At 38.9% G+C, this 12,006-nt stretch overlaps 1 protein-coding gene across 12 annotated transcripts in view; it reads left to right on the forward strand.

Annotated features, from left to right (window-relative positions):
* Positions 1-12,006, forward strand: part of LOC145241644 (myosin light chain kinase, smooth muscle-like) — a 224,373-nt gene that overhangs the window by 38,864 nt on the left and 173,503 nt on the right. For all 12 annotated transcript variants that reach the window (XM_080104782.1, XM_080104777.1, XM_080104772.1 and 9 more), the window contains exon 2: positions 58-256. In XM_080104782.1, the coding sequence (XP_079960908.1) occupies positions 58-256 (199 nt within the window). The remainder of the gene's footprint in view (positions 1-57; positions 257-12,006) is intronic.

Raw genomic sequence — 12,006 nt, forward strand, 5'->3', positions numbered from 1 at the left:
TTAAGTAATATATATGTTTGGATTAATTAGTCTTTTTTTTTTTTTTTTTTCTTGCAGGCCAAGTGCTGATCCAGTCGTAGTGAATCCTGTAATGGAAGAATTTGATCCAACCAAGAAGCCAGAATTCATCATTAAACCACGGAAGCAGTTTGCAGACGAAGGCAAGGTGGCCAAGTTTAAGACTTCTTTTGAGGGTGTGGCACAAGTAAATTGGGAGCGTCATGGACAACTTCTTCAACAGAATGATAAATATAAGGTCAGTTGATAAAACAATTTTTCTGTTAGCGATTTTTATCCCCTTTTAAAGTACCGGTTAGAATTTGTGAAGAATATAACATTCGAAAGAAACTGGGGGAAAAGGGGGGCATGTCTACTAAGATGTGCTGGACTGAAGGAGTAAATTAAAGATCGTCTCTTACAATGTGATTTTATTTGTATTGAACTATGTAGCACAATATTACTTTCTGAGTATTTATTAGTACTTAGTGATTTATCTCAGTTCTATATTTTAAATATAATGGACGCTATTTTTATAGAAATGTTATTAAACTCATATTTGCTGCATGTTATTGGCTTTTCTATAAAAAAAAACTCATTTTTGCGCTATTCAGAAAAATATTAGCTTTATCAAAACATACTTGTTGATATACTATATTTCTCATTTTGTAGAATTTCCACAGGTCCTGCTAGTAACACAATATTTAAAATTGGTAAACATTTGTACACTTTTACACAACACGTTGTAGCCTCAGTCACAAAGTAGAAAAAAATTTTTAACTCGCTTTTTCTTTGTAACAATAAGATTTATTTCCTTATTGTTACAACGGTGACATCACCCACATGATTTCGAACATTATCTTTGCCTCTAACATGATCTTGAACGTTATATACACCTCTCACGTGGTCGTCTTCTTTCTACTTTTTATAATCATTTTTATTTAGCGATGACGTCATTTTGCATATAGCCATCCACGCTATATCGCACATTAATCAGAAGTGACTTTTCCAAGGCGTTCATCATAAAGTCCAAATATCACCTGATGTGATGGTAAACACGGGAACAATTAGTTTCAAATTATAATTAATAGTAACCTTTTCTCTCTCTCTCTTCCCCCTTTTCTGTCTCTCTTCCCCCTTTTCTATCTCTCTTCCCCCTTTTCTGTCTCTCTTCCCCCTTTTCTGTCTCTCTTCCCCCTTTTCTGTCTCTCTTCCCCCTTTTCTGTCTCTCTTCCCCCTTTTCTGTCTCTCTTCCCCCTTTTCTGTCTCTCTTCCCCCTTTTCTGTCTCTCTTCCCCCCTTTTCTGTCTGTCTCCCCTTCCCCCCTTTTCTGTCTGTCTCCCCTTCCCCCCTTTTCTGTCTGTCTCCCCTTCCCCCCTTTTCTGTCTGTCTCCCCTTCCCCCCTTTTCTGTCTGTCTCCCCTTCCCCCCTTTTCTGTCTGTCTCCCCTTCCCCCCTTTTCTGTCTGTCTCCCCTTCCCCCCTTTTCTGTCTGTCTCCCCTTCCCCCCTTTTCTGTCTGTCTCCCCTTCCCCCCTTTTCTGTCTGTCTCCCCTTCCCCCGTTTTCCGTCTGTCTCCCCTTCCCCCCTTTTCGTTCCCCCGTTGGATTACTCATCTGAAAGAGTTTAGAATGTCTCCTGGCGCATTACTCATGCTTAGAATCAGCTGTTTGCTCCCAAAGCAGTCATATGGACACAGTCTTGCGCAAGAACATCTAATATTTTACACTAGGTGATATTACCAATTTTATGTTGCATTCTCGTTTGCCCGTATTTTGCTAAATGAGATTTTAAGTCTCTCGTTAATGCGTAATTGATGGAGAGTTCGTGATAACGAATTAGTAATAAAAGATATCGTCTTTCGTTTCATCGTTGATATTTTCTATTTTTATATGAAATATCATTTGAATAATTCTGGTATCATTTTTTTGTATTCTTTCTTTTGACATATATTTTGACAATCGTTCGTTTTTCTTTCTTTCTTACCTCCTCTTTTTTCTCCCCTCTCCTTTTCTCTTCTCTCCTCTCTCGCTCCTTCTCTCCTCTCTCGCTCCTTCTCTCCTCTCTCGCTCCTTCTCTCCTCTCTCGCTCCTTCTCTCCTCTCTCGCTCCTTCTCTCCTCTCTCGCTCCTTCCCCATCTCCAGCTCCTTCCCCAGCTCCTTCCCCCTCCCCATCCCCAGCTCTTTCCCCCTCCCCATCCCCAGCTCTTTCCCCCTCCCCATCTCCAGCTCCTTCCCCCTCCCCATCTCCAGCTCCTTCCCCCTCCCCAGCTCCTTCCCCCTCCCCATCTCCTTCCCCCTCCTCATCTCCTTCCCCCTCCTCATCTCCTTCCCCCTCCTCATCTCCTGCTCCTTCCCCCTCCTCATCTCCTGCTCCTGCTCCTTCCCCATCTCCTGCTCCTTCCCCCTCCCCATCTCCTGCTCCTTCCCCATCTCCTGCTCCTTCCCCTTCCCCATCTCCTGCTCCTTCCCCCTCCCCATCTCCCGCTCCTTCCCCATCTCCCGCTCCTTCCCCATCTCCCGCTCCTTCCCCATCTCCCGCTCCTTCCCCATCTCCCGCTCCTTCCCCATCTCCCGCTCCTTCCCCATCTCCCGCTCCTTCCCCATCTCCCGCTCCTTCCCCATCTCCCGCTCCTTCCCCATCTCCCGCTCCTTCCCCATCTCCCGCTCCTTCCCCATCTCCCGCTCCTTCCCCATCTCCCGCTCCTTCCCCATCTCCCGCTCCTTCCCCATCTCCCGCTCCTTCCCCTTCTCTCTCTCTCTCTTTCCCCTTCTCTCTCTCTCTCTCTTTCCCCTTCTCTCTCTCTCTCTTTCCCCTTCTCTCTCTCTCTCTTTCCCCTTCTCTCTCTCTCTCTTTCCCCTTCTCTCTCTCTCTCTTTCCCCTTCTCTCTCTCTCTCTTTCCCCTTCTCTCTCTCTCTCTTTCCCCTTCTCTCTCTCTCTCTTTCCCCTTCTCTCCTTCCCCTTCTCTCCTTTTATTCTTCGCTCTCTTTCCCCATTTTTCCCCTTTTCTCTCTCTCTCTTTTTCCACCTCTCTCTTTTTTCCCCTTCTCTCTCTCTCTCTCTCCTTCCCCTTCTCTCTCTCTCTCTCTCTCCTTCCCCTTCTCTCTCTCTCTCTCTCCTTCCCCTTCTCTCTCTCTCTCTCTCCTTCCCCTTCTCTCTCTCTCTCTCTCTCTCTCTCCTTCCCCTTCTCTCTCTCTCTCCTTCCCCTTCTCTCTCTCTCTCTCTCCTTCCCCTTCTCTCTCTCTCTCTCCTTCCCCTTCTCTCTCTCTCTCTCTCTCCTTCCCCTTCTCTCTCTCTCTCTCCTTCCCCTTCTCTTTTATATCTGCCACACCTTAGTTTCTGTTTAATTCCATGACAGATTCTACTTTACTTATTCCAAATATTTTGTTTCTTTCTTTTTTTGTCTCATTTCTTCATCATAGTTAAAAATGTCTTTGATTATTTGGCAGCTAATCAGGGAATGAGGTATGAGCAAATGCTGACCTTGAAGAAGTGTGTGAAGAAAATGCGGGGGAGTGGGGTGCTAAATAACTTGACAAACAAATGGTGGTTGAGCTTCTAGAAAGTATATTAACACAAGTGAAGACAAGTTTTGTCATTTGAATTTCTGGCAGAGTTTTAAAAACAAAAGAATTGCAACAAATGACTAAAGTAACTCTGGTTAGGCACTTCGCTTTTTGGTGAGGAGCAAAGTGTAATATCTGTTCTCATAATCTTTTCTGTCCTCAGTTAGCTAAGGAGAAATCTTTGTAGATTGAGACAATTTTTGTCCCAATTTATGTTTGTATGTCTGCCTAAAACTTTTGACAGAGGTAATGGATGTTCACGAGATCAGTATTTTTTTGCCGATATGTTCCAAAGTCATCCCCTCTTTTCGATTGACTAGCCTTAATTTAAAGATTCATCACTTCGGGTTTGGCGTTTTTTTTTTGTTTTTTTTTTTTTTTTTTTTTTTTTTGTTTGTTTTTTTTTGTTGTTTTTTTTTACATTCTTTTCCACCTTCGCAGTACAGGTTCGAGCCTGCCTGCATACTACCACCTTTTTTGCTCAACACACACCTCCAAACACCCAGGCAATGTCGGGTACCCAGGCTAGTATAATTATAGAATGAAATTTGCTACCGAAACACTAGCAGAAATTCTGATATGAACAGACAACAGAAGATACTGTTGTTTGGAAGAAAACTGCTTACTTTGTAGACTTGAATATAACCATGTTTCATCGGCTGTTTTCACTTGTGGAGTGTTTCATTTCAGCCTCCACATAGTCAGGTAAATAGAAAAGAATACATACTGTTTCAGGGCTCTCTCTCTCTCTCTCTCACTGGTAAGGGGAATGCCGACGGGGTTGCCCAGGCACATTTTTGCAGGTCAAAGTGCCCCCTCCTCAGGGGCATTGACTTCTCCATCCCACTTTCTGACCTTGGTGTGTAAGTTCTTGCAGTAGGAAAGAACTAAAAATGAATTAATTGAATGCACATATTTGTAATAACAAGGCAAGAAAGTTGCCGAAGCACACAAGCAAAACTTAACGTAGATCCCCCCCCCCCTAGTGTTTATTTGTAGGAACCAAGCTCAAATACAGTAAGTCTGTTTAATCCAGTGACCAGAGAGCAAATAGGAGAAATATGTTCAGCTCGGGACTTTTGTTCTCGGCCCCAAAATCAACAGATTAGACTCTTCCTGTAATGATCTGGTCCCTGTTAATTGGGGTGGGATATTTGATCAGTCCAGTTCTAGGCTTTGCCTTCTCTCTTTAAGGAGTTTATTGCTAATCGCCTGAGGCGCCTTTACCGGGGAATGTTGACGGTTCTTTCTCTCTCTCTCTCTCTCTCTCTCTCTCTCTCTCTCTCTCTCTCCCCCCCCTTCAACACTTTTTTGCAGGTCAGAGTGCTCCCTCCTTAGGGGCACTGACTTCTCCAGCCCACTATCTGACCTTGGTGTCTAAGTTCTTGCAGTAGGAAAGAATTAAAAAATTTCCATCAAGGTCTCAATCTCAAACCTGCATTATCTCACTAGATTTGGGGGCTCCTTTATATTGAAAAGGGGGTTCCTTAACTATTTTTTTCGAAAAGGAACAACTTTGTCCCAAACACTAACTTCGCTCCAAAAGATAGATAACCTTAAAAAGAGGGATAACTCTGTCATCCCTGCAACTTGTTTTAATACCCTGCTTTGAAGAACTGCCTAACATGAAGCATTTGCTTTACTTTAGCAAATCATTATCATCATAATATCCATTTTACATGCTGGCATGTGTTGGACAGCTTCAACAAATTGACTTCTAAACTGACCCAGATCTTTGTTTATTCTTCTTTCTCTCAAGTCTATTTTCATCACTTCCTCCTTTGTTTTTCGTATTACCCTGTGAACTGATCCTGCTACCTCAACTGTTTTACCTCTAATAAAAACTCTCATCTATTTTTTTTTTCAATGTGACCATACCATCAAAGTCTACTCTTCTGCACACATATCCCTATACTGTCCAATTTTAATCTTCCTCCAAGGCCATCAGATCTGAATCTGTTTTTGACTCTGATTACAAATCCATCATATCATTTTTCTCCATGCAACACATATCCTCAACCCTTATTGGCCAGGTTTCACTTCCATGCATCACCACACTGCCTATATGTGCCTCATACTGATAGACTCTTCCCTTGGCTGACAGTAGTAACGCTCATCTGATTAATAATGGCAAAAATTATTTGAACTTATTTCATCCATTCCTAATTCTTGCTATAACACTAGCACCTTCTCTGTCTAACGATGTCACCAAGGAAATGAAACTTCTTTAGAAGTTTTGCAATCATCGTATCTAAGCATATCTTTAAGACTCTGATTTCACATCCATCATACTGTTCTCATCATTTCTCTCCGTGCAGCGCATGTCCACAACTCCCACTAGCAAAATTTCACTCTCATACTGTGGACATCTGACTTAAGAATGTTCATGTATGAAAAGAGGCACCAGAAGAAGGTCGAAGGTTCCCCATGCTTCTGTTTAGTCTTGAAAGACAAAGGATACCCCTTAGGAGCAGCTGCGTGTGTAATTGTGAGGCATTGTTTCGAGTCATCCTGGTCTTCTCCTTGCCACTGGACTCAAACCACACCTCTCCTGAATTGGCACTGTTTGAGTCCAGTGGCAAGGAGAAGACCAGGATGACTGGAAACAATGCTGAGATAAGCGGAGAGCACATACAGCACCTGAAAGTCCCAAATGGTCACCCATTTAGTACTGACCAGGTTCAACTTTGCTTAGTCTCAGTGATCCAGCGGGAACCGGTGTGTCAACGTGATTATGCCGTATACGATTGAAGGTTACATTAGCTGAAAACAGAAATAAAAACCAAATTTGATATTAATATTAATCATTTTAATGTCATATACATTCTGGTATGTGTTGGATGACATTTAGAAATTACTTTCCAAGTGAACCTATCTCTGGCTAGGTCATTATTTATCCGTCTTTTTCTTAAGCGCATCCTTAGTTGAACGTGGTGTTGGCATAATAATTATTGGCATAAAAGATTAAAGTTCTGTTAAGCTATTGATTGTTTAAATATCTATGCATCGCATATAGAGATCAAGTGTTAGCCCCAGGAAGGGGGTCCCTTGATTCCTAAGAACTTGCATTGAAATAAAATGCAAAGAAAAAAGAAATATGTATTTGGATGTTTTGGGAGAAACATTTCCTTTCTCATAAAACAAACAATCTTTTCGTTTTCTGAAGGGAAACATCCAAAGTTGCTGTTTTATTTAAATGTTAATGTTGTAGCAAAGACGGCCATCACAGAAACCAATGTTTTTTGGTTCACCGACTTATTATTTATTGAGTCATTTTTTTATATATTGACTTTCAGGGTCAGTATTGATTCTTATAATTTTTGTTATTAATGTTTATTAATATATTTATTTTATATTAATTTAGTTTTATTTATTCATTTATTTAGTTTTAAATTTGTAATTGGTAAATTTACACAAACATCTATATATCTATCAAATATATATGGCGATTAAGCTACACTGAATATTCTGTGTTTCATCCAACTATAGGATTCGTCAGGCTTATGCGCGAATTTTGTGGTTGCTTCTTGTTTTTATATATGTTGAGGATTTCTAGTTAGCCAATGGATGAAACGCAGAATATTCAGTGTAGCTTAATCGCCATATATATTTTATAAATTACTAACTAGCTCTACCTACGTATTGAGCACTTTTGAAGTAAATACTTAAAGTTTACGCATAAATCTATACTTTCGTATATTAAATTTATGTGAATAAATGAAGTAGTTATATATATCTATCTATCTATTGATATATATATATGGCATAATCGCATTGACACACCGGTTCTCATCAGATCATCGAAGTCAAGCAACATTAAGCCTGGTTATTACCAGATGGGTGACCATTTTGGAATGCGAGGTGTTGTATGTGCTCTCCGCTTATCTCGGCATTTGTTTCCAGTCGTCTTGTACATACACTTCACTTGCCACTTGTATTTAACAATGTCGACTCAGGAGAGGTGTGGTTGGAGATTGCGCTCCTCCTGCCACAAAAATTTCACGTGCAGGCACTCGTTCGTGGGTATCCATATTCTGTCAAAGACTGAAGGAGCCCAATGACGATAATATATATATATATGTGTGTGTGTGTGTATATGCAGATGCTTACATATATTTTAAGCCCCCCCTCTTTGGCTAGAGCACTGTCGTAAATAATCTCACCTGCTACTTAATTGGTTGTAAAATGCGAGGTTCCTCTTTGTTTGTAAATAAAGACAAGGCTTGAGCACTAAAAGTGGTGGACGAATTTTTGTTTGAAATAGACATTTTTTGAGGTCATTTGCAGGTGCCGTCCTGTGGGTCGATGGGTAGAATTGCTGACTATCAATGCGATGGTTCTAGGTTCAATCCTTAGCAACGGAAAGGTACTAGACTAGCAGCACTGATAAGTTGTGATATAACGAAACAGTACTGTATGCAGATGACACATATATATGTAAAGTGCAAGTGTATTTTTACCATAAACTAGAAACCAATATTTTTTTAAAATCACTCACTATGTGTATAGAGCTTATGAATAAAATTATATGAACACTATAAGGAGTCTATGTAAATCTATCAACATTTTCATGTCTCTTCAGGACTCCAAATAAATCTTGCAGTCAGAAAATAACTTGAGAATAAAATAACTTCTCAGAATGCATTTGAAAATACAAAAGGAAGAAAGGAGAAACTTTTTTAACCCTTTGTCCACTTCGACCACTTAGGACTTGAAACCAATGCCGGGCATGAAGTAACTTGACCTCACATTTCTTGACTTCGTCCACCATTTTTCCAGCTAGAGCCGGCGAAGAAAAGATTTCCAAACCCTTTAATAGGAACTTAAATTGCTAACATGTTAATTTATAATTTATTTTATTTAATTATTTGTGAACTATTATCCTCATCTTGTTGTTGTTGTTTAATGACGTTTCGGGCAATTATTCCTCTGGCCTTCATCAGGTGGTTAACTGCAACGGGATAGAAAAGTTGAATCTCTCGACTGCATCACAGCAATTACTGCCTTCCATAGTTGTTGTCGTCTCACCTCGGTTTAGTCAACTAATCCTCTGACCGGCTTTGGGTGGGATTGAAACCGCTACCTTCAGACAATGCTCACCTGGAATCGTAGATATTCCGCATCTCTATCCACTGGGCCACAGGCCCCAAAGGGGCAATCAAGGTTGGATTTTTTTTGGTCTTATAAATCCACATTTTTTTATATTTGTTTTTCCAATTGTTTGAAGGTAGCGGTTTCAATCCCACCCAAAGCCGGTTAAAGGATTAGTTGACCAAACCGAGGTGAGACAAGAACTATGAAAGGCAGTAATTGCTGTGGATGCAGTCAGGAGATTTGACATTCCTATTCCATCGCGGTTAACCACCTGACGAAGGCCAGAGGAGTAATTGGCCGAAATGTCATTAAATAACAACTAGAAGATGATGATAATAATAAAATAAAATATACAAATTACTAATCTCAATAAGATTTCCAAATTAATTTAATAAAAAGAAACAAGTTTATCAACATAACAAAGGTATAGAAATTTGTTCGCAGAGGAACACAAAAGAGAGCTAAAATAGGATTGTTAATCAAGATATGCAGTAACTAGAACAAAAAAGTTGATCAACATGTTTTAAAGTTAGTTTTAGGAATGACAATGAGTTTTGCGACAGTTTACGAGAGTTAGGGGTTTGCGACTATTATTCTCATCTTCTAATTGGATGAAGGCCAGAGGAATAATTGGCCAAAACGTCATTAAACAACAAGTAGAAGATGATGATAATAGTCCACAAATAATTAAATAAAATAAATTATACAAATTAATCATCTCAATAAGATTTCCAAATTAATTTAATGTTAATTTATTTACATGTATATATATATTGTGTGTGTATGTATGTGTGTGTGTTATCTACATACAAATTGTTTTGCTGTATCACAGCTGTTCAGTGTGGCAAGACTGTTATATTTTGGACTCCCGTGCATCATCAAGTAACCTGCAATTGTTAATTGTCATTAAATATGAATAGTCAACAGAGTAAATATTATTGGAATGTTGTAAAAATAAAGTCGCAATAGATTATTACCGGGTCAAATGTTTAAGCAAGATAAAGAACTTTGCCATTTTAGAAACAAGAACAAATAAAATTTAGTATTAAAAAAAAAATGACCTAGGATAAGGTTAGTGACGTCAGAGAATCAAAGGAAGAATTTGATTTATACACGTATACCAATTTAAAGTTAGTTTCAGTCACGGAGTTGGTCAGTCAAGTTGGACATTCAGAATGAGCAGTTACCTAGCATACAGGAAAAGAGCAGACAATCTCTGGATACTTGAGAGAAGATTTTGGGTGCAAGATATAGCAAACTGTAAACTTCAACAAGTGTTGCAAAACTCCAGAAAGGAATCTAGACATGAATAAAAGGCTCATAAAAAAAAAAAACTAATTCGCATCTTGGCATCTTCTTTCGGAGAGAAGAAAAAGAACTTAGAAGAGCTAACGCTTTAAGAGAGAAAAGAAAATAAGGTATGTGTCCGTTCTGCTGGTGTCCCCAAAGACAATTTTTGTCCCGTTAAATTACTGTCTTCATGTTATTGTCATTTCAGAAACTGTTTTAAATGTGATACACCCTGCTATACAGTTATAAATGTACACAGCAAACTTTATATTGACATGTATATATACACACACCTACTAGACGATCAGATTACACGTTTATAACTATATACAGGGTGGTCAAAAAGTCGGGTAACATTTTAAAGAAAAACGATATTAGCAATACACGTATATTTAAGTACCATACATTGAAATATAAAATGAAACAAACATGAAAAATATGTTTATTTTGTTAATTGTCGTCCATTTATCTTTATCAATCGCTGGAAGCGATTAACCACTGATTGTGTAACACGTGTAATCATGTCAGCTGATATCCGCGCAATCTCCTCTTCAATAAATAACTTTAAAGACGCTATTGTATCAGGCTTCTTGCCATAAACGCTATCCTTTACATAGCCCCAAAGCCAGAAATCAGGAGGGGTAAGATCCGGAGATCTGGCTGGCCATTCAACTTATAATAAAATAATATTAAACGAATAGAGATTATAATGGATCATATTGTTTTTTCTACCTTTAACATGTTACCTGACTTTTTGACCACCCTGTAGATGACGCAGACATGTTACCCATGCATTCATTATGTACACACTAATATACAACAAGACTAGTACCACATCTAAAATCATTTAGTTTATAGTCAATAACTCTCACCAATAAACCATGGAACAGATGCTGGCATATGATATCTACAACGTTTTTATATAAACATTGACTACCACTTTATAGTGTTCTACTTTAAAGTTTTGCTAATTAGGACAGTTCTCAACTTGTGTGTACTTATCCAGAGATTGTTTTGTGGTAATGAAAAGGGCAAATATGTTTTGATGTTTCGGAAGAAACACTTATAAAATAAATCTACTTTCTGTTTTTCTTTTTATAGAAATGCCTAAAGTTGCTGGTATATATATCTCGCATAGAGAAAGTAATAGCTTCAGGAAGGGGGCTCCCCCCTTGATCTCTGATATTTTAGACTAATGCTGGGATGATTAATCGGGAAGATTGGAACTGTTTGGGGTATCGGAATGGGAAAAATTTGTGCCTATTTTCCGATACCAAAAACGATTCTTTTATATTTTTTATTTGATTTTTTTTTTTTTTTTTTTTTTTTTTTTTTTTTACATAGGAATCACCACTTATCAGGCCACTCGAGGATGAGGGTTATTGGATATACATTAGTCGATGTGATTATAGCATAGTAAACATAAGTAGTGGAAATTTTATAAATTGGATTACTTAGGGGGACGGTTCATTAAGAACTTGTTTACATTGGACTTGAAGACAATCATATTGTAGTCAGCTGGAAAGCAGGCAAATGGAAGAGAGTTCCACAGGCGTGCCATTCTAAGAAAGAAGCTTTGTTAATGGAATCTACATTTAGGTTTAGGCACAAAGAGTGTGGGAAATTATTGATAATGGTTTTGGCTAGACGGGTGTTTTTTGTGAAAGTGAGGACCATAGATTGGAGCTCAGACGAGCACTTGCCATGGAAATAATGCTAAAGCTGACAGGTTCACAACGTTTCTTCTAAAGAAAAAAATGTTTTGGTAGGTAAGTATGAGGATCGAACCCAAACCCTTGAGGCAAAGTTGTAAATTAAAGTGTGAAAAAAAAAAGTGCGACGTTAACTATTGCCCCACCGCGAGATGCTAACAGAAACACGTTTGAATTTATTTAATTAAATTAACAGATGCACGTTTTAATGACTTAATGAGGTCAACTTTTCATTTAGTGCAGGAATGCTTTTTTTTTTTCCCCTCCAAGACGTTGGGGGTAGGAGGAAACATTATAGGAAAAGGCCAACCTACATGCGGTGAGCGAAAACTGCTGAATATTTATCTTCCC

This window comes from Euprymna scolopes, chromosome 20 (genome assembly GCF_053919585.1).
Source record: "Euprymna scolopes isolate OS-2025 chromosome 20, ASM5391958v1, whole genome shotgun sequence".
In the NCBI taxonomy this organism is placed as follows: Eukaryota; Metazoa; Mollusca; class Cephalopoda; order Sepiida; family Sepiolidae; genus Euprymna; species Euprymna scolopes.